This window comes from Camelus bactrianus, chromosome 13 (genome assembly GCF_048773025.1).
Source record: "Camelus bactrianus isolate YW-2024 breed Bactrian camel chromosome 13, ASM4877302v1, whole genome shotgun sequence".
NCBI classification, from domain to species: Eukaryota; Metazoa; Chordata; class Mammalia; order Artiodactyla; family Camelidae; genus Camelus; species Camelus bactrianus.
This window is the reverse complement of record NC_133551.1, coordinates 57,906,608-57,930,697: the sequence shown is the minus strand read 5'-3', so window position 1 is coordinate 57,930,697 and position 24,090 is coordinate 57,906,608. Positions and strand designations below refer to the sequence as shown.

At 34.9% G+C, this 24,090-nt stretch overlaps 1 protein-coding gene across 22 annotated transcripts in view; it reads right to left on the bottom strand.

Moving 5' to 3' along the window:
• The window catches only part of PUM1 (pumilio RNA binding family member 1), a 117,464-nt gene that overhangs the window by 82,848 nt on the left and 10,526 nt on the right, over nucleotides 1–24,090 (bottom strand). For all 22 annotated transcript variants that reach the window (XM_045514667.2, XM_045514668.2, XM_045514669.2 and 19 more), the window contains one exon: nucleotides 3,788–3,856. In XM_045514667.2, coding sequence (XP_045370623.2) covers nucleotides 3,788–3,856 — 69 coding nt within the window. The remainder of the gene's footprint in view (nucleotides 1–3,787; nucleotides 3,857–24,090) is intronic.

Here is a 24,090-nt window from a genome sequence, read left to right as displayed (position 1 = left end):
CAAATTCCTTCCTCTACAAGCCATTCTGCTATTTCACACTTACGGGCAGAACTCCTATGAAATGTCTAATGAGTCTGTGCAGCTATGTTTTAAATATATCTCATTTTATTCTACTCCCAGGGGATGTGGTGGATTCGTTATTACTCCACATACAGCAGCACTTTCCAGATTTCCCTCCTCAGGTTTACAAACTTGTCTGCTACCAGCGGTAAGTTTTTTTATACTTCCCGCTCTCTAAAACAAAGAATGAAGGGGCCACTTATCTAAATACATTCCATTTATTCTAGAAATGATTACTACTATTTTAACATACCTGAACACTATTATGTTTACTACATGTAAACATTAAGGAATTTTAAAAAGAAAAAAGTCCCTGGTTTTTAAAAGTGAGAAAACCAATTATTTAGAATAAGGTATCTTTTGTGTCAAAGGCTCTCAAAGTTCTTTCAAATGAGAACTGCTCTTCACTTTGCAAATTCATCCTTTTCAGGACATGAACAGTAATAATGCTGCCCTCCTACAGGTGGAGAAAATAAATCATAAAAGACCATCAACCAACCAAGGCAGAAACAGAGTCCAGAAACCTCAGGTCAATGAGTCCTCCTCAGTATGACAAAGATAAAGATTCACTCTTGAATATTCAACTAACAGACTAATCTTTTCATATGGAAATAATCTGTGCCCTTCAACTTTTTAGGACTGCACTTAAAGTTGAATGAAAGAGGTTGCTAGCAAGGAGAATGAATGAAATACGTGAAAATAATTTGTAGCCCTAATCCTAAGACATTTTTCTATCTTCCTTTTTATGCTGACCCTTTAGAACAGGAGGCAAGTACTTGTACTGTGTCCTTCAGCTGAGAACAGCTGTACTTCAGACAACCAATAAGGTTTGAAGGTAAAGTTTTAAGGAGCCACTTCTGAGCAAGATTTCTACTAAGAAATGCTCTACATCTTGCAATGTAACTCTGAGTCTAGTAGTGGCTTTAATGAAAAAAATGTTAAGAACCAAGCAGCACTAACTTTACTAGCAATCAATTCTCTTTGAATTCTAAATATTCATATCTTCTTAAACACACTGTTTGCCATAATGAGGACTTTCATGCAAGCACACAAACACACACAAATACACGTAAAAGAACTGCAGCAAAAAAATACCATGCCTGGCTTTAAAAGTCCACGCAATTTACTTCAAATTTTAGCATTTATATGGGTAAAGACTACATTTACATACATCCCCTCCCAAAGATGCTTTATTGTTTAAAGGGAAGGAAATTTAATAAAGTTAACCTAATTAAAACTTCTGCTTTTTAAATTTTATTGTAAAAGCTTATTTCCTTCACTTCTCTTTTGTGCCAATCTCCCTCGTATCACTGCAAAAAATATTCTCCCAATCCACACCTGCACGAATCCTAACTAAACTAGAGGACATTTCCCAAGTTCTACACCTCCTCCATTCAAGTAATCACAAACTAGCTCTGCCAATACTGATCACTACCTACTCTACACTCGAACCACATACAGAAAACCTGTGCACTATTTTCTGTTGTCATCTGTAGTCACTGCTTCCTCAACTAGCTATAGAAAGAGTGTATAAAAACCTCACTCCATACTTAGTTTGTCCCCTTTGTGTCTAGATATTGGGTTATGCTTTCAAAAAATAACTTCAGTTAAGTATCTGTATTTTGGGAGAGTGTATTAAGTATTTTTGAAATCCTCCCTCAAACAGTAATTTTTATAAAGCTTACTAAAATGCAATTTTTACCACCAATTATTTTATAACTATTGGCTTCATTTACTCTAAGGGCACATGCTTTGGAGAGGAATCCCAGCTCCATCACTTAACTAGATGTGGGACCCTGGGCAAATTAATTCATCTCTCTCAGCCTTTTCCCTTATCTGAATAATAGAACAGTCCTGAGAGAGCTGTTTATGAGATAATGCATGCAAACCCCTTAGCATCTGCTAATAGATGGTCAACTAATGGCAGTTATCATTACTTTGTTAATAAATAATGATGAAAGAAGAAAGAGGTGTGACACTGCATTACTGTTGGAATGTACTTTGTTTAGTTATTTATATATGCCTACCTCCAGGTCTGAGGAATTAAACACAAATATCAAAAAACGACATTTCTAACAAAGATAAAGAGGGTATGGCCTGGAGACCTTGGGGGATGTGGCATTTTGGGAATGATTTTTCAAATATTTTTGTTAAGCTGTGGATTTAAATAAAATTCACTTTCTATTCATTTCTGTTCACTATTCTTCAATTAGAGTTAAGCCTTGAGCAATTATGAAGTGTTGCTTACAAAACAGTTAACAGAGAATTATTTTTATTTTGTGTAACTAATTTTAAAAGATTGGGATTAGATTTTTGGTAGAGTGAACCAGGTTAGAATCACAGGAGTGAGGAAGCAGATAAAAGTGGCTTCCCATCTATACTAATATCAGACACATTTGTTAATTTTCTGTTTAAACTTTGCTCCAGAAATTTAGGGAAAATCTTTTACCCAATAACCATATAGGGTTAGTGATGTGCATGTTTTAATAAAATTAGACAGACACAGGAAACATAAGGACACCTATCAATCTTCACTTAAAGCTCTAGGGAAAAAACAAGAACAAGCCAAAAACCCATGAACCCAAGACGATAGGGCACTGAACTCTAACCACAAGATAATTCAGAAAAGTTGGAAGCAAAATCTTATAACCAAGGAAGCAAGAATCTTAGGACCGAAACACCAAAAGACTATTAAGAAATGCCTAACCACAATGGTAGTCAATGAATATTTGTTATTTACCTTACTTTTGAATCCTCAGAACTTAGCACAGTGCCAAAAAAATATTGGATAAGTCAAAAAAAAAATGTATTTATTGAATGGTATAAAAGAGAATCCAGAATATAGCTATTCTCCCTCCTTTAAAACATTAAAATAGATGTGTGAGCTTTTAAATATTAGATATACAAAAAATAGAAGAAAAAACCTAAGGTTACTCTCCAGAACAAGAGAACCACAAGCCAATGTCCCCAGTTTGTGAACCTGTGACATCTTTAGCAATTAATTCAAACTGTATGTTCTACCTATCACCAATACATTCTTCCTGCCAAAAACTAGAAGCACCAGAAGTCAGCTATACTTTATCTATACTACCCTTTCTTTTAGAATTATGGCAATCTTCCTTATCAATATAACAGATAATAAATTTTGTTTTTGCCAATTTTGAATATTATAAACCAAAATTCGTGTTTCTAAACGTAAGGAAAGACTGGCTCAAGCCTCTATCTTCTGGAATCATTTCACCAGAAATCTAAAAACTTCCTCTCCACAATGAAACTCTATAAACAACTTCCCAAAAAATGGCACTACTCTAAAAATAGGTTATCAACATATCCTGACTAGCAGCCAATCTAAAACTCCCTTCCACTAGAAAAGAACCTAACAACTGAAAGATGAGGCTAAGGTAAGGATATTTGATACACATAAATTGATTTTGTAAAAATGTAATAATGCCTTGATTTACAACTGACTGGTTAAGATAAAATTACTTAATTTGTGTTCATATTTCGGTTGCTTTGTTTTGTTTTTAAGACATTAGGCTAAGTTTAACATTCTTCTTATGAGATTGTTTTGCCAAAATTCTGCAATATCCCACTCCTATCATGAGGATGGCAACAAAGAAAAGCAAGCACATACTTCTGGAGACTAGCTTCGGACACATTTGATGAAAGACAGCTCCACTTTCCCTTAAAAAGCAGGCCCATTTTCCTGACACACCAGTTCACTTACCTCTCCCATTGTTCTTCCCTCCAGAGCAAGTGCTTGAAAATCATGATTCAGTTCATCCATAGAACGTACCTATTGTTCAGAATAGAGGGAAAAGCTCCAAGTTAGCATCTTGAATTTTACATATATATTAAGCACAGCTGAAAAATTTCCCTATGTTTACTTTCAGATATAGACAAAGACAACAATAATAATCAAGTGACTGAGATTAAACATTCACTTACCTTTAACCATCAGGGTTCAGCAATGACCCCTGGTTTCTCCCCTCCCATTCCCCTTTTTTTCTGAACATGAAAGACCCATAATCCAGAAAAAGAAAATGCAATTCCATCACTTGAGAATTACAGTACCGATTTTTCATATATTTTAACTTAGTAAGTAAAGATCAACATGCTGAAGGGCAATGACATCTAAAGATGATTATGTGACCCAAATCTTGCTACTGACTCAAAGACCATAATGCTTGTCCCCAACTGTGAAAAGTTAAGTACAAATGAGGGGACTCATTTGATCCAAGCCCGTATTTCTTTGATAAATCTCAGGGAAAAGCGCTACAAACTATGTATCAGAGTGCACCAACATTTCTCCATGTTGGAAGATCTCTGAAGGCTCCCAGAATCTCAAAACCAGAAGAGAAAAAAAAAAAAAAATCAAAAGAATCAGTTCAAACTTGACCTATCATTAAATGTACTACCCACATCATAACAATCTTTCTAGGTTTCAATTAACTCATCTCCAAGGTTATTACTATAAGGTAATATTACTACAAGGATGAAATGTGGAAGAGATTACTCAAAACGGTCATAATTCAAAAACTCATTGTCCAAGTCTACTGGTCCTCTCAGTGATGAGCAACAAGCCACCTCTGCTGCCTGAGGCTACGTTCCCTCATTTATTAAAGAGGAAGGTTATTCTGCCTACCTGAGAAAGACTGCTGACTGCCTGAAGCAGGACTTTCTCAAACCCCCTCATCCAATCATCACTATCTCCAAATGTACGTGTACAATTTCTAGCAGAGTAAACGTAAAGAAAGTCATACTACGGCCAGGCAGGGAGAGTGTGGAGTATGGAGCATGAAACAGAATACAGTTGGGGAAACCAATTTATGCTTGCCAAAAATAAAATTCAAAATGAAGCTAAAATTAAGCCATGTGAGAAAAAAGAGATGTAGAGGCAAGGTTTGTTATTGTGGTAAAACAGTTTCAAAGGGCCTCTAGAATCCCAAAACAAAATGTTTGTTTAGCTAAGCACACTGAATAAGCTCCTAACTACAAGTGGTAAAAATAAGGGGAGGGGAGGTTGATGAGGACAGGATCTTAGCTGGAAACTCAACAAGTGTTAGATAAAATAATTTTGAACCTTCAAACCAGAGTTAACATTTACAAAGCATGTAAATTCAATGCATAAAGCTCTGTATAAATGCATAAAGCTCTCCCTGTGGAATCTAATCTTACATTTAACTAGATGGTAGGCATTTCTTGGAAATCTAAAATGCTACAAGTAATTTTAACCAAGAATGTTGGAAATTCTATTTAAGTTTCCCATTAAAAAAGCAGGAGTGGTAAGGGAAGGGAGAGAACGTGCACTATGCGTATTTGAATAATTAACACAACAAGCTCACATTGTTCCCATTTTAGAGATTAGAAAACTGAGTCTCAGAGAAATGACTTCCACAATCACTGTTAAGTAGGAAGAGCACTTAAATGGCAGTTCCGGAATCTAAATCCAGGTCTTCCAATGTAAAATACAATGTCTTTTCTATGTAACCAAGCTGCCTCCGTGAACCACAGGAAGTTTCCACCCCCAGATAAAAGTGCCTTCAGTTTCTGTCTGCAGTGGGCTTTGATGAATGTTCACTCTTGGTCTTCTTGCCTTTGCTTTCCACTGTCTCCTCCCTTTACCTTCAAAATTTGCCCATACTGCTTTCATACTAATTCCATCCCTTTCTATACTGTCTTCCCACTCTTCATTCTCTCTCCTACCACGTCTTAATTTGCTGGCTCGATCTCTCAGGTCTCCTCTCTCCCTCTCTTTAGCTCTCTGTTCCCCTCCTCCAGCTCTCCCTTTTCCCTCTTCAGGGTGTCTCCCTCTGCCTCACCTACAAGAGGAACCACTCCTCCTCCTCCTACCTCTGTATACTATCCTCCTAACTGCTGAGAATGAAGCCTTGGTTTCTTAAGTCTTCGTTGCTAATCCAGAAACTCCATTTTAAACCACTGCCCACAGCTGAGTAGACAAGATAAACCAAGTCACTCTCACAAAAGTGTTTTTAACTAGTCAGGAACTTATTGTTTACAATTGGAAGCTGTAACTGTTATGGTCATTGACAACAAGCAGACTCTCCAAACAAAATTCTCCCTAGGAAACAAAAGTAATGATCAGAAGATGTTCCAGAATCAAGAAAAATCAAAGAATGAAGACAGAGATGACTATAAGAAATATCTTAGGCAGGTAACAAAGAAGCCTTTTCTATCATAAAGGAGAAAAGCTGGCTGTAAATTATAATGAGAGAAAACGCTCTCATTAGGACAGAACATCTCTTCAAGTTCTTGTAGGCTACCTTCCCTTTCTCTAAAATTCAATTTGAGCAGTGGGTTAATGTTAATTTCTAGTACAACTTACTAATTCTTACTTCCTCACTTTCGCTAAATGTTTGTAAGACTTTCTTCCACTAACTAATCGTATCAATCACCACTGGTTTCACAAAACTATTTCCTATTTGTCTCTCTGGGCTACTTGCCAGTTGCCCATCTCACAACCATCCAGGACTTTTCTCTACTGCTGCCCCTCCCCATAAAGGCATCTCCCCATTCCCTTTACTAAAGAGGCAAAATGAGATAACCACTTTATGCCTGACCTACCTGGCATTCCTCACTTCATCCCACCCAAGGATATCATCTGTATAAATGGCCTATGCTTCATAGTTTCCATTCAATTTACCGGATCACAGAACTTTCTTTTGTAAGCCTCAACACTTTCTTTCTCCTAAGGCAGATCTTGTCCTAACTATAACCAGAGTTTTGCAAATTAAGTTGGTGTTTTACCATACAGGAAGTTATAAAATCAAAACAGATAAACTCAGCACTATACATTGCATTTGGAAAATAAAAAATTAAACAAAAGCATCACTGTACAAAATTTTAAGAATCATATTCCAAAGTGAACTTCTTGAGAAGCCCCACTTACCATCCCAAATTCCATACACTTATCAGAAACATCAATGAATGATATACACCTCACTGTTTCCTGATCTGTAAAGCCGAGATAACATTGGCTACTTTACACATTTGTTATAAAGATTAAAGGAGACAACATGTCCAACACTTAGTAGGTACTTATACAACTCTATCCACCTCATAAGTCATTCTTTTTAAGTTACTGAAATGTCTCCTTCACACATCTATCTCTTCTTTGTCTATCCTTAGTTAGCAGACTGCAGGTTTTGGTCATGGGGGGAGTCCCCCACTTTCTGCAGTTCAGTATTTCCATAATCAATATTAGAAGTACCTAAATTACACAAACATCTAACTTACTTTCTAAAACTTAGCATTAAAAAATACATCCATTTTTTCCTCTCTTCTCAATTCCCAGCTAAATCTTCAATTCAGAGAAACTTCCAGTCTCCATTCTCATCCATCAGAAACTTTCAAAATATAAAAATAAAGATCATCACTGGTTCACACTCATGTTCTTTCTGTTCTCATTTTTTAAAAAAGAAAATCTCAGTAGAGTCACCTTCTAAAATTCCTTTATTCCTTGCCTTCCACACCACTATGATCTGGTTCCCCTTCTACCTCTCTATTGAGATGTCTGTCTCTTTTGGCCAGCCAACATGGCAGTCAAAGGAAAAAAACCTGAAACTCAGACTTAGGTACAAAGGAATCAATGTTAAGAAGTTAATGATCCAAACATGTAATGAATTAAAATTTATCAGATTTTCAAGCAGATGTATATTATCGAACATTAAACCTCAAAGAAAAAAAACAGGTACCATGGTAGCCCAAGCATTCCAGTATAAAAGACTTAAAAAAGAAGCAAGTTTCGACAGCATTCTGGTTCAGTTCTTGGCCTTACTTTACTAGCATTCCTGTCCTTGGATTACTGCCCCTTAACAGCTCAAGGTGTCTTTACAAAGAATGTCCCTCTACTTGAGCCAGTTTGGCCAGTTCTCTGTTGCTTGTATACAAGAACCAAACTCAAACGCAACAGGTATCACTGTTGGTATTTAAGAAATCACACTGGATGTTTATACTTTAAAACTGTAACTCAGAGCTATAAGCTGCACTTGGAAAAACAAAATTCAACAGATCAACACTTTTTTGAACATTTTCTATAACAGACATGTTTTAAGACACCTGCCTAGAAATGGCAACTTAGTAATTCCCACCACCTTTAGCCACAAACAACTATACCAAAGTTATGCTCCTAAATGGCCATACCCCTAGTATCTGAAAAGAAATGATAAACTGACCTAATCAGATTCCCCTCTTAGCATTCAGGCCAGATAGCTATGGAGAGATAAAGTGAAATTTTAGTCTTGGCAGTTGATGGCTGTCATTTTGGGTCAAGCAAAACCTGGTGAATAAGCAGAAGATGAAGGTCAACATAGAAAAGAGAAAAAGAATGTGCTGAAAAAAGCAGAGACAAGAGATTATGCAACCCATATGGACACAGAAAGCCAATCAGTGCTCAGGAGGCCCATGTACATATTTCCTGCTCTGGGGTTCAAACAGAATTCCTGGTGTTCTTTCATTTAATGCCCTGAATTTTTGCTAATTAGAACAGATTTCCATACCATGAGACTAACACTGCTTTTAACTAGAATATTTATTTCCTCAACCACTGAATCTTAGTTACCAGGTGTTTTTCTCCTCCCCACCTACCTTTGTTCCTCTGGAGGATTTTCTGCAAAAGTAAGCCTAGATCACAATAGCTCCATTTCACTAATGTAGATTCAGAACAATATAAGAAGAGCTGGCACCAAGAACCATTGTGGGAAGGAGACACCAGTAAGAAAAAACAGCAGGCAAATGCAGGAGAAACTTGAGCAATGAGAAGAGGAAATGGAATATGAGAATTAACCTAATTTGAAGTTAATCATTAAAAGAAAAACATTTAGTAAGACTGTTCTACAGCATCTTCTGCTCTATTATACCTGTATTATAAACAATAACAACAATGAACATTTATTGAGACTTACTTTGTGCCAGGCCTGCCCTATAAATCCTTTACATGCTGAACAATCTCTTTAATAGTCATAACAATCTGAAAGTGCAGGTACTTTTATCTTCATTTTGTAAGAAATGCAAAAAGTTAGTTCATTCTTTGAATAAAATATAAATAAATCAGCACTAGTCTTGATTACTGGGAAAAAACAAAAAACTCTTTTGGCTTAGGAGGACATAAACCATGCTACATGATCTCGTTTATTCACTGTCAATAACAACATTAAATACGAGCTTTTACTGAGTTTCAAAGCACTGTACTGTAAAATCGAAATTATTCCATTTTATAGATGAGGAGACCAAGGTTCAGAGAAGCACTCTGTCCAAAGTCATATAGTAGATAAAGACAAGAAGTGAAATTCAAATTCAGATGTCTACCTCCTTTACTAGCACTTCTCTCTGTTCTCATCAAAGGCAAGCACAAAAGCTCCAGCACGCCTGGGTTAAACTGTTGTTGTTCTGGCAACTGACTACTATGCTATTTTTACAGTCTATTCCATGATACATTGGGGCGGGGGGGGGGGCGGTGAAGTCACCACAGCAGCCAGGATTAGGCTGACCTTCCATGTTTTATATTATTTATCATTAAAAATTCCTACTACCTTTAGCAATTAAAGTAAATACAATTAAACTTACAGATTATCTGTGTTGATAGCCTTCAGCTAGGATGGTTAACAGACCCAAGCGATAAACTATAATTATCAAAACTGTTTTGCTACTGTGCTACCATAATATACACACCCCATATAAATGTCAGCACTTCCTAAACACAAAAAACAATTTAGAAAGTAAAAGGAATAAATATTTTCAAAATCAGTTAATAGAGACTATAATACCAATGACTTTTAAACACAAAAAAGCTCACAGCTGATGGTTCTGACAGTCTTTTTCTTCTTAATTTCACCAAACATGATCAAGCTGAAATCAGTAATGAGATAAAGCCATTTTAATTGGAGAGAGAAACTGTTTAATTAATATGGAAGAACCTAATAAAAATATAAAACTTAAGATAACGATAAACCTTATCTCTGCTTGTCTGGAAACTACTACCTATAGCCATCTATATGAATGGCATATTCCTGGCTTCCAAAACAACACATTTCAAAAACACGAGACTTCTATACAACTACGATTATGGAAAATTATATTTACATCAAAAAATGATCATTTGCAAATTGAGAACACATCAAAGGGTCTTCATTAGCAGTAAAAAGTTTCATTCTGAAACACCAATCTCAAAAAAGGACACATGGGAAAAAAAAAAAGCTAAATCAAGAACGTTCATCAAAAGTTTTTAAATCAAGTTGTGGCAAATCTGTTAAGTATCAGGCTCTTTTCAAAAAATGAAGTTAAATTTAACATATTTACCATCATTAAAATCCTACTAGCAGAGTATAAGAATCTATGTAAATAACGTGAAAGTAACAAATCTTGGTCCACCAAAAAAAAAAGAGGGGCACAGAATTGGCTTTCCTAAGTTTTGCTAATATTAAATCTTTGAGATTCACTTTGTCATCCCTTGTGCTCACTACTGGACATGTTAATACTAAGCATAAAAAGTTTGTAAGAACTTCTACCATAAGAATAGTTTGTGAAAGAAGACAAATTATGGGCCCCCACAGCCATTAATATAAATTTTCTATAAATTGTAAGACAACATGTATTTTTAAATAGATGTACAACTTAGGCCACCAGTGAAAACAACTGTAAAAAATAAGTTCAGAGGAGAAACTATCAACTACAAGGCATGTCTACAGTGACAGTCTCTGCAGACTGGGAGGAGGGGGATTTAGTTATATAAAGACTGCATCTCTTGCCGATTTTTTTCCTCCTTTTCTGACAGACTAGGAGTTGGAGAAATGTAGACTATGGTTCAAAGCATTGTGCAGACAGGTCTCACTAATGGTTTCTCCTCAACTCCCGAAATAACATCTACTAAGTAGCAAAAATGCACTTTATCAATAGCGCCATGGTAGTCTGTCTTATCTCCCTATAAGTAAACCCCACAGTATTAAAAACATGACAAGCATTACATACAAATATTCATAATGTGAGAAATTACCCTTAGTCTTAGGAGTAATAAAATAGCAGAAATGGGACTTCTTGAAAATGGTTCTTATCTTCCTTAAAAGAACACATTGTCATGCTTTTCTGAGCTTTTCAAGAAAGCAATGTGACAATATGCATCAAACTTTATAAACATTTATGCCCTCTGATCCAGTAGTTCCACTTTTGGGAATTTAGCCTAAGCAAATAACCAGAAATATAAGCAAAGATTTGTTAACAAAGATCTTCAACCTGACACTGTGATATGAAAAGTAGTTTATAAAAATTCAGTATAGCAGGAATTATTAAATACAGCATCTATTTGTTTATGAAACTTTATGCAGCTACTCAAAATATTTTTAAGTTCTTAAAGGAAAGTAACATTTGTAAGGATTCTAAAGTAGGCTACAAGTCTGTGTATATAAAAAGATAGGTATATACTTCCATACCGAGATATACACAAGACTAAAAGGTAATATACTCAAATCTTAACTTAAAATTTCAGCAGTTTCTACATTTTCTATAATACCAATGAAAAAATCAAAAAGAAACTTCTGAAAATAAATTTGAAAAGTTATGAAGTCTTCAATCTATTAATACCTTTCAAATCAATAAATCCTCTTCTAGAGACATTCTAATAACCAAAATAAAGAATAAGCTTTATAAGCAAAGGTGTTCATTGTGCATTTATTTTTAACAATAAGAAATGAGAGGGGTAGGATATCCACAGTAAATAAAAAGGTTAGTAACCGTATATCCAGAAGCCATTTCCACAGGGATAGTACTGCGAAAAAGAACAGAAAGAGGATGTGTCCCCTAGGCCATACATAATAACTATCATCACAGCCCAGTACTTACTGACCGTGTCCTAGGTAGCCATGTGCATTAATTAATTCTCAAACTGAAGTAATTCCTAATTATCCTCCATTCCCCACTTTTTTAACAGAGGAAGAAACTGAGGCAGAGGAAGGTTAATTAACTGTCAAAGTTACACAGACAGGCTGACTCTAGAGTCTGACTCTGAACCAGTGTCCTCTATTAGGGATCAAAATGTGTCCAGGGTACTTCAACTGTTTAGGCAACAAAGCTGCGCTAGATAAAAGCCTGCTAGAAACCCAAAAGTGGAGATGTGCAGGTTACCCCACCACTCAGCTCTATATCTGAAAATATAACAACCCACACAGCCATCTGTGGCCAAAACTCTAGGATTCTTCTCTGTTAATCCAAGGATGATCCAAATGAGGTAAGTCATCATAAGACTACAGGGAGAAAACTACTTAACCAAGGAAAGGAAATCTCATCCTGAAGATGTAAAAGAAAAGACTTCTGAAAATGATTTACCTATTGAAGGAGAGAATAAACAAAGGTGTAGAAACAAAAATTTAAAGCAAAATTAAAATCCACAAGGCTGTATAAACCAAACAGTGCAAACAAAACTGAGAACTCAATCTGGAGGAAAAGGACACATTAAAATAGAAGATAACTGAAAAAAACAGAAACTCAAACATCCATCAACTGATGTATATATAAACAAATTACAGTATAATATACAAAAGAATATTTGGCCATAAAAAGGAATGAAGCCCTGACACGTTACAACATGCATGAGTCTTAAAAGCATTATGCTAAGTGAAAGACGTCAGACACAAAAGGCCACATATTATATGATTTCACTTACATGAAACATCCATAATAAACATATCTAGAGAGACAGGAATAGATTTGTTTGCCAGGGACTTAGGAAAGGGGGAAATAGGCAATGACTACTAATGAGTACAGGGCTTCTTTGGGGATTACTAAAATGTTCTAGTGTTACAAAGCACGATGGCTGCATAGCACTGTAAATGTACTAAAAACCACCAAATTGTAAACTTAAGGGTGAATTTTATGGTATATGAATTACTATCTTAATAGAGCTGTTATTTAAAAACAGATGGTAAAGTTTCTCTAACAAGCCAAATAATAAATAATACAGACTTTGTGGGCTACAGAGGGTCTTTGTCATATATTCTTTGTTTTTATTTTCAACTACGTATTTAAAAATATAAAAACCATTCTTAGCTCAAGAGCCATACATAAACAGGCAGCAAGTCAGATTTGGCATGGAGGCCATAGTTTCCCAAATCTGGTTTAAAAATAAGCCATTCCTAAAATGGTTACAAAGTGAATATGTGCTAAATTAATACTGACCCATAAACTAAGCAAAAGATCTCTTAATCAAATTTATAAATGGAGCTTCCAAAACTGTTATTGGATAAAAGGAACACAGGGAAACCTATCAAACAGAATTTAGTGCTATTATTAATAATTAAGAACATATAAAACTAAGACAAGGATAAAACCACATTAAAAAACAAAGATATCTGTTTACATGCAGAGACAGTGAACACCATCAGCCATCATGGAAATAGATTAAAACTACAATGAAATGTCATTATGTATCTATCAGAATAGCTAAAATAAAAAACAGTAACACCATCAAATAATAGTAAGGGTACAGAAAAACGGGATCACTTAAATATTACTGGTCTAGAAAACAACTTAGCAGTTTTTTAAAAAACTAATCATGCAACTACCAGCAAATACCCAGCAACTGGGTATCCCATGAAGTTCACACAAAAACTTGTACATGAATGCTCACAGCAGCTTCAATTATAGTAAGTAAAAATCAGAATCAGTCCCAATGTCCTTCAATAGATTAAACAAACTGGTGCATCCACACCATGCCCACTACACAGCAATAAAAAGGAATGGCCTACCACAGGCAACAACTTGGATAAGAGTCCAGGAAAGTATGAAGAGCAAAAAAAGGCGAGTCTCCAAAGGCTACATATATAGTATGACTGCATTTATACGACATTTTTGAAATGATGTAATTATAAAAATGGAGGATAAGACAGACTAGTGTTTGGGGGGAGGCCTTCTCACCTCTGCAAAGGGAAGGTAGGTATGTAAAAAGGGCTATTCAAGGGTCTTTTGTCATTTTGGAACTAGGTATTTTGACTGCAGTGGTAAATATATGAACCTACACAGGTGGTAAAATTATACTGAACTTCATATACACACACACACATACAGAGCCACACAAATTAGTACAAATAAAACTGGAGAAATATGAATAGGACTGGGTGAATTTTATCAACATTAATATCCTAGCTGAGATGTTACACTACACAATGCTACCTGCAAATGTTATACTGTAAAATATTACCAGTGGGGGCAATAGAGCAAAGTATTCAAAGGATCTTTCTGTATCATTTCTTACAACTGCCCATGAAGCAATAAATCACTAAATCAAAATTTTAATTTTAAAAAAGACAACTGCTATGAAGAAATAATGAAGATAACAACTTTAAATGATGGTTTCCAAGCAAAAAAAACTAAAATAATCCAATAATATAACCAAAGGAAATTTTCTCAAGCTACAAAACTATACAGATCAAAAGGTCTCACCCACATAGTACACAGAAGTCCTACCCTGACCAAACTGTCCATAAATTGGAGAATTTTTTAAGTATCTGAACGAGGGTGGGGTGAGGGATAATACCCTCAGTTCTCTAAAACGCTCCCTGCCAAAGACAATAAAATAAGATCCACTGCCTATAATCCAAAAATTTTATGTCCTGATACAGCTGTCTTTTGTGTATAAAGGCTGCAGGAACATAATGTATAAAATAATCAAATATGCCACCCATATGCCATCTTTCAAGCAATGACTGTACCAAGCACTCCTGCCAACCAAGAGAATTAAAATTATAGCACACAAAAATGGATAAACTGTCATAAGACTATTTAATGGAATACTATTTGACAATTAAAAGGACCAATCTATTGTTACATACAACATAGATTCTCAAAAGCATTTTTACGCTAAGTGAAAGAAACAAGATTTAAAAGCTACATACATTTACAGTATACACAAACACACACACACACAAACACACACACACACACGACATTTTCGAAAAGGCAAAACTAGAGGGACAGAAAATAGATGAGTGGTTACCAGTGACTTGAAATGGAAGAGCATGGAAGTAAGAGCTGACTGTGAAGGGGCCCCAGGGAATTTGGGGAAATGCCAAAACTTTTATATCTCGACTGCAGTAGTTACAAGAATATATGCATTTGTCAAAATCTACAGAAGTGTATACTAAAATAGTGGTGACTTTTACAGTATGCAAAATTATATTTTAAAAATGGGGAAAGAATCACTACCCAAGAGGTAGAATAGCATTGTAAAGAACTAAGTATTATTCCCATTCTAAGAATGTAGGCAAAGAAAATAATTCAAACTGCAAGTGTACTGATAAGCAGAAATATTCATTGCAATACTACTTACATTAGTAAAAATTTAGAAATCTAAAGGATCAATATTAGGAAATGCAGAAAAGAATGAGGCCACTAAATAGAACGGAGTATTATATAAGCTTAAAATTATCTATGGAAATATTCTATCATAAGAAAATATTTTGATAATGCTAGACCAAATAAAAGACAGAAAACTATAATCAGAAATGTTTTTATCTCAATTGTTTCACAAAAGATCTAGAGTGACTTATAAAATCAAGCAACTTCACCTAGTGAGAAGATTAAGGCAAAGGGAAAATGAGAAGAGCCTATTTTATAAAACATATGCAGTTAAGTCCTATATACTTATTAGAAATGAGCCACATACTTAGTTCTAACCTGTCAAACGGTTAACCAAACACAGAATTAGTAAAAATTCATATGGCCAATCAAATTAAATTCAAAACAAACAAACAAACAAACAAACAAACAAAGCTCAAGATACAATTATCCTTGTTATTAGGACCAGAGAAGATTTACATCTTTTAATTTTTCTTTTACACTTTTTAAGGTCTGAATAAAAACTCTAGATAGCTATATTAGATATATAGATATATCACAAAAGGTAAACTAACAGATTCTGAAGACTGAATTACAGTTGGTGGTTGGTTGGTTTTGGTTTGTTTCTTGGATGTTTTTATTTTAATAATTAATGTAATTGTCCATACTTTCCAAAATGTTTACAATGAGCATTTACTGATTTTAGAATTCAAAAATACCTACAACTCATTATTTTTAATGGGAAGGAAAAAAATATTTTAATTCATTTTTAAATCACTGCTTATGAAGATACACAGAATGGAATCAGGCCAAAGAAAGAGTCCTTAGTTCACTTATAATATTGAGAAACAAAATTACATTCATCACCAATAAAAATGACCCTTGTTTTGTTTTAATGTATCTGCAAAGCTGGCTGATGTATTTATAGATGTAAAGGGAATAAACTCTGGTGCAATAATAAAGGCAATCTATGTCACTAATCTGACATTTCTCAAAGACAATTTCTCAAATCGGAACAGTTCATTATTACTGTTACAATACAAACAATTGGCACAGGAAATAGGAGCTCCCTTATCTAACAGGGCTTCAGCCAGGGGGCCTAGAAAATGTCTTCCTCCATTCAGCAGCCTTGACACTCACTCCTCCTTAGGTTTGACATTCTATTGTTTGTAGTATGTACAGGAATAGGAATTCTTAATGAGTTAAGTCTATCCAGATAAATAACAGCAACATAATTAAAGAGGGCAGCTACCAAGCACATCAAATAGCTCATTCTGGACTTTATGATCCTAAAAGAGAACATAGTACATAAATCCAAAACTAGATCTGTGGGATAAAATATTTAAATAGAATTCTATCTCCTCTGAATTAAAACAAACAAACAAAAAAAGATGTACTAATCAAAATATCAGTGATTCTTAGCCAAGAGACAGAATATAAGGGAAGAGGCAGAGCTTAATAATCTTTTAATATATGCACTGGTATGTATTTTGTGTGGTTTAATTCTTTACAGAATTTCACCTAGTGTTACGCAAACAGTAAACCTTCATTTGCTCCTTGTTGATAACAGCTACTATATTTAGTTTCTTACCCCACAGTCTGTATTACTGTGAGGTCATTAAGCATGGAAATTTTCCCTCTTAGGGTGGAGGGACTTTAGGTATAACCAATTTATAGGTTTGAAACTTGGAGATTATGGGTATAATACAATAATGTTTGAAACTGAATTTTTTTTTTTCAAATCAAACCACAAGGTTTTTTTCCTCCATTAAAAATAATGGCTTTTAGGAAATTTTTAACTATAAAAATAATAAATCCTCACTGTAAACATCTTACAAAGCACGGACAGCAAATTACAAAATGGTGATAAAAGCTATTGAGAAAATAAAGCAGGGAAGGAAGACAGAGTTGTAAATTAAATAATATTCATGCAAGGCCTCACTGAGAAGTTAATATTGAAGCAAAGGACTAGAAGGAGTTCTGAGGAAGCAACTTTTTACAGAATCTGAGAGAGGCTCACTCAAGCAATCGGAACTGCAAGTCAAAACCTTAAGGATGGGGTATGCCTGTGATTCTGGAAGTAACAAAAAATTGTTTTAATGTCATTCCACATGCCACTAAAATATAATAAAAGTCTAGACCCAGGCAGAAAGCAGATCAGTGGATGCTGCTGGGAGGAATTAAAAACAGCTAACGAAACTTTTGCAGAAGATCGGAACTGTCATTATCTTGATTGCGGTGATGGTTTCATGGGTGAATACTTTGGTATTTCAAAACCTAACAAATTATACATTTAAAATGTGTGCATTTTATTATGTTGATCATACATCAATAAAGATTATTTTTGTAAAAAATGAAAAATTCTAGCCCTAGTATTTTGATAATGATAAGGATAAACATATTAATAAAACGAGTCAAAACAGATCATGTATAAGGGGGCAATTTCTTATAAAGGAGAGTTTTTTAAAATCAATAAATGGTGCTAGGATTACTAGTTATCAATTTGAGAAAAGTAAAATTACAGCACAACTTCCTGTCTATACAATATACAGAAACAAACTCCAGATGAATTAAGGATGAAAACATAAAAACAGAATTGTAAAAATATACAAGAAACACAGGAGACTGGGTGAGTGATGACCTAAGAGCCTAAAGTTAAAGAAATCAAAAGCTAAAGACTAACACTTTTGATTACATACGTTTTAAAACTCTGAATTGCAAAAGGCATAAAACAAAGTTAAAAGACATATAAAAGCAGTTTTATAAATCTAGGAAAATAATACAGAAAAAAGTGGACAAAGAACATTCAGAGGGTTGATGGAAGTTTAAATTGGTACTATCCATCTGGAGAACAATGTGGAAATATGTATCAAAATTTTAAATCAGTTCCTTTGATTTATCAATTTCATTTCTTTGACTATATTTTAAGGTGACTTCAGAATAGGAAAATGTAACTGTAATAGTTTACTACAGCATTGTTTAGAATGTCAAAAGCTGAAAACATCCTAAAAGTCAATCAATCTGGGATAAATCAGTCAAATTATTGTACTTCCATGCACGAGGCCCTTAAAAAGGATACAGAGGTATTTACTGACCTGAAAGGATGACTGCAGTGTATTAAGGGAGAAAAGACTACCATGCAGAGTGTGTGTGCCCAAATGCACGTACGGAATACCTTTTTTATTTTACTTTTTTTAATGGAGCTACTGGGGATTGAACTTCCCCTGCAATACACTGAGAGAGAGAGAGAATGAGAGAGAATGATCCTATTTGGCTTAAAATTACAGTGCATTCATATCTGTGTTTGTTTATATATGCTCAGAAAAAGTCTGGAAGGAAATGAACCAAACTGCTATAAGTAGTTAACTCTGAAAAAGATTATTGAAAATTTTTAGATCATGCACTACCAAGAAATGTTTCCATTTTAGACAGAAAGCAAATTAGCGGTTGCCTAGGGCTAGGGTGAGGGGGATGAAGAAAACGGATAGTGACTGGTAATAGATACAGGGTTTCTTTTTGAGGTGATGAAAACATTCACGTTGATTATGGTGATGGTTGCACAACTCTATGAATATATTAAAAACCACTGATTAGTACATTTTAAATAGATGAATTGTATGGTATGTGAGTTATATCTCAATCAAGCTGTTTTTAAAATGCCCCCTTAGAGCAAAATCCATACCCATAACATGGAACAAAAAAATTGCAATTTAAGATTCACACTGTACTTTACAATATGTCCCAACAGAAACCTTAAACCCAAACAGCATCTCTTTAAAAGCTTCAAACAGGAAAAATGAGTCACTAGTCTTAAGAGCAGTTAACCAGTGACAATACAGGGGTAAATTACAACCTTCATTTTATCTTCTTTAAGGATACTATCCTGCTTGAACTATCCTAGTAGATAATATTCTCTACTGAGAACAAGAACGAACTTTGAAAATGTATTAGGTTGAAACAATATGGCACTATTTCCCAATGTGTGATGTGACTAGGAACAAAAACATAGTTTCAGTATTTTACAAATTAAGGAAAGTAAGCCTTGTTCTTACAGACCCTTCTGTTTGCCTATATGAAATGGTTTCAAGAAACACTCCTCCCACCCCTAAAAAAACCATAAAACCAGAGCTGAGAAGAATTACTTTAAAAGTTCTTCAATGCAACCCTCCAACAAATGCTTCCTGGCTCCTTATCTTCAGGTCCAAAAGTTTCTCATGTATTCAAGACCCCATATTCTGTTAAACCGTACACCTTATCAATTCAAAATGACATCTCAATTTTCTCCAAAATAAAAACACTCTATTCAATAAATTTCGTCAATATGTCATGATGACATAATGTGTTTATTCACTATTTATAAGATACATATATTTGCCAGGGGCTGGAGATGTAAGACTGTAAGATTCTTCAAGAACCATCCAGTGGTTCTTAACCAAAGTGCACAGGAGGATTACAAAGGAGTGCTTTTTAAAAAATACATGGAGAGAAGGTAGAGCTCAGTGGTAGAGCATGTGCTTAGCAAGCATGAAGTCCTAGGTTCAATCCCCAGTACCTCCATTAAAAAAATTAATAAAACCTAATCACCTCCCCCCACAATAAAGTATACAGTGCTGTATGTCAATTGTATCTCAATAAAACCAGAAGTAGAAAAAAAATGATTTAAAAAAAAAATACATGAACTCCATCTCATCACTGGAAATTCTGATTTAGTAGGTCTGGACTTAAGCCCAAGATCTGTTTTGAAACAGATCACCAGCACCCAATGGTGAAGGAAAAAGTAAATATTCAACTGCAATATAGGGAGCTGAATGCTTCAATAAGATGGGTACCAAATGATGGTGGCACCAAAAGAGGACACCCAACCTACAAGAGGTGAGTAAAGGGGAAGGTTTACCAGAAATAAGGATACTTTGGTTGAAAATGAGGAAAATGGCTAGGTGGATGAGGAAGGAAGTGGATTCCAAGCAGAGAGAACTACATAAACAAAAACAGCACAACTATGTTGAGGAACTGCACAAACTATAAAATTAACATGTGTTTAGAAAGTTACAAATATTTCAATATAGCTGAAGTGGAGAGCCAGTTAAAGACAGGAGAGGTAAAAACTAGACCAAAACACAAACAGTGTACACTATGCTATGCTGATGATTTTGGAAGTTATCCTAAAAGCAGGTGAACAGCAAAAAACGAAATTTAGGCAAGGATGAGACAGAGGCAGATTTGTCTTCAGAAGTAACAATTTGGCAGTATAGAAAATAGCTGGAAGGAAGAAAAGAGGGAGAGGGGTGCTGAAAACCAGTTCTAAGACTACTGTAGTGTCCAGGTAAGAAACACGAGCCTATCAAATAAAGGCAATATGGACAGAACCTTCGAACTGTTTGAGGCAAGAGGCAGGAATCTAAGATTCCTGTATTGCCTGTAATGGCATACAAAGAAATAGGACATATGGAATGAAACCAATGAGCTCAGTTCTGAAGGGCATCTGTTTGAGTACCTATTATGCATCAAATACTGAGTTCCTGTAATTACACATGCAAACTCAACTTTTACTAGTGTTCCTAAATTATAAATAAACAAGCAACAAGTAGGGCTTAAAACATGTGAAAATGTGAAAACACAGGCCTTAAAAGAGGCCTGTGTGTCTATTTTGGGGAAAGCTGACTACACTATGAGGAAGAATAGTAGGGTCTCCAAACAGGCTGGTCTGGTGGAAAGAGCATGAGCTGGCCACCCTAATTCATGCATCCTTAAAACACAGTATCTCAATGTTCTGACCCTGCATTTCCTCCTCCATAAAACGGAAGGGATAAAAACCAACAGAGATACTGGGGGTTCAAATCATACATAAAAAGACTACAACGGTTCTGGTACACAGCTTATGAAGTACATGTCAATAAAACTTGTAGATACAGAAAAACACTCATAAAAGTACCTCTAGATCTTACTGGATACACCCTCAACCTAACCTAACAACCTTGGTTCAACACACTAACATTTTTTTAAACTTAAAAGGAGATAATGTAAAGGAAACCACTGCATTGGGGGAAAAAAAGTTAAATGATTTCTAAGATCTTTTCCAACACCAAAATTCCACTGGAAATTTATCAGCCAATTCACTTTCATTGAATATGGTAATCCAAATTCTTAAAAGAAGGTATAAAGTTTGTCACTTTTTTCTTTAACATATAAAAATTTCAAGATTTGAAATCTGTAAACATAAAAAATATACAAGAAACCAAATTTTTACCTATAAGCTCCCCACTCAAACAAATAAAATTCCGTATTTCCTCCCAGTCTTTTTCCCATGTACATCACTCTTAATGGCTACACAGAGTTTAAACCCCATTTTCTAGATAATAAATTGATAAGCGAAGGAACTACATTATAAAATTATTCTTACCTGATTTGTTTTTGTCACTCAAACACAACATAGCACCAACTCAGCACTCAGTTCAATATAAACACTCACTGAAATTCTCATTTTGAAACAACTTTCTTTATAATTCCTTCCTCCCTTCATGAAACTGTAAAAGTTTCTCTGGAGAAAGAACAATATCTTAATTTTACTGTTTTGTATTGTACTATACTATGTAAGAAGTATCTCCCTAATTTGGCCAACAGGGGATAAAAAGAACTTGAATCAATAAACCCTTAGCAAATTAAAAAACATTTTTTAATTAACAGCAAGTATGGTGCTTTTAAATACATACAATAACCAGAATTAGGTTAATGAACCATTCCCTTGTTAAAGTCCTTGGGGGAACTTTCTTTAATAGAGAAAAATTATTTGTCATTAGCAAATCAATTAACCGTATATTCATGACATCTAAAGAGCAGAGCTCCCTGAAATACCTGCTCTTTATAATTTAAGCATTCCTCTTCCCAGGGTTGTAAACAAATTTAGCTGTTAACCTGAAAACATTTCCTTCATAGAGAAGAAAGTTGCCATTAGCCCCAGGAAAACTTGTCACTTGGAAAAATTCCAAACGCATGGTGTAAAGTTGTAGATAAACTATACGCCAAACTCTATTTCTAAAAAGCACTGGCATCAGTGAAGAAATTTCCATTATTTTTGTGTCTGTATATTAGACTTATACACCTTTAAAAACCTTTAAGCACCCAAAGGAATGAAAGCGTATGTCCAAACACTTGTATGCGAACGTTCACAGCAGTACCGTTCATAACAGCCAAAAGTAGAAACAACCTATAGGTCCATCAACTGATAAATGAATAAATAAAATGTAATATATATGTACATAATGGACTACTACTCAGCAATAAAAAGAAACAAGGTACTGATTCATGCTACAGGATGGATAAAACTTTAAAACATTATGCTAAGTGAAAGAAGCCAGTTACAAAGGACCAAATATTGTATGATTCCATTTATATGAATGTCCAGAAGAGAGAAATCGATAGACACAGAAAGTAGACTGATGGCTGCCTGAGGCTGGAGAGTGACTGGTACAGGTTTTAAGGGATAATGAAAATGCTATAAATTTGATTGTGGTGATGGCTGAATAATTCTGTGAATATACTAAAAACCACTGAATTGTACATTTTAAATGAATGAACTATGTATCAATAAAGCAGTTATAAAAAATCTTTAGAGCCCCCAATTTCCACAAACCTAAAAGTTTTCCTAATGAGATTCATAAAAACACTAAGAAAGGTACTTTAACCATAAAAGAGCACTTACTAAAGGCAATAGACAAATCCACGTCTGTTAAATCTTCTGAAACCATTAATAAAACACTTTAAAATGAAGTTCTCAAAAAAATATTACATGAAAAAAACACGAAGTACATGCCTCTTAGAAGGTTCAATAACTCTTCAATTGCAGGTTTTAATCATCAATGCCATATACACCTTCAGCCCAAGTTCTTCAAATTCCCAAATACTAAACTCACCTGACCTACTGCCAATCACCGACCCCTACTTCTCACAATAGTCACAGCAGGGAGCAAAATGCCAAACATTCTACTGAGCTAAAGCCACACTCCCACTGTGGCTCCTAACTGTAGCATCTAGAAGATACAGAAACTAAATGTAAAAATTAGGGTAGGGGTCAAAAATCCCTCAACAACAATAAAAACTCTTACCCTATCCTCAGCACTTGCTACTCTCCTGGCATCGTGTTAATCGTCAGTCCTATGTTCCATTATGAGCATTAAGCCACTTCCCAAAAGTGAACAGACATACTCTAAGCAAAGGCAAGAACTTTTTTTTTTTTCAGTATTCTTTCCACAATACCCAGAAGCATAACTCTGTACTCAGGCTCAGCCTGCAGAAAGTATTAAGTAAACGCTGTTGCATGAAAGAAAATGGACACATGCACAAAGATGCGACTCAACTGCAAGTACAGAGGTGCGATGAGAAACAGTATCTTATCATCTCACTTTACAGTTTACAAAGCACTTCAACCACATCCACAACTGAAATCTGAAACACAGCTCTTCCTAAGTATTGTTTTTCTCTAAGACTCTCATGATTCAACCCATTTCTCTCTTTTCTTTGGCCACAGGAACACCCAGAGCAAATTCTGTAACTGACAAGTATTTCTAAATTCTAAATTTACCCTCTTCATCTTCCTGACATTCCCATTTTCCAATTGCTACATCTCATTACCACCCATCCTGTATTTTTCCTTACTCCACAACAAAAACCTTTTGAAACAAAATAAAGATG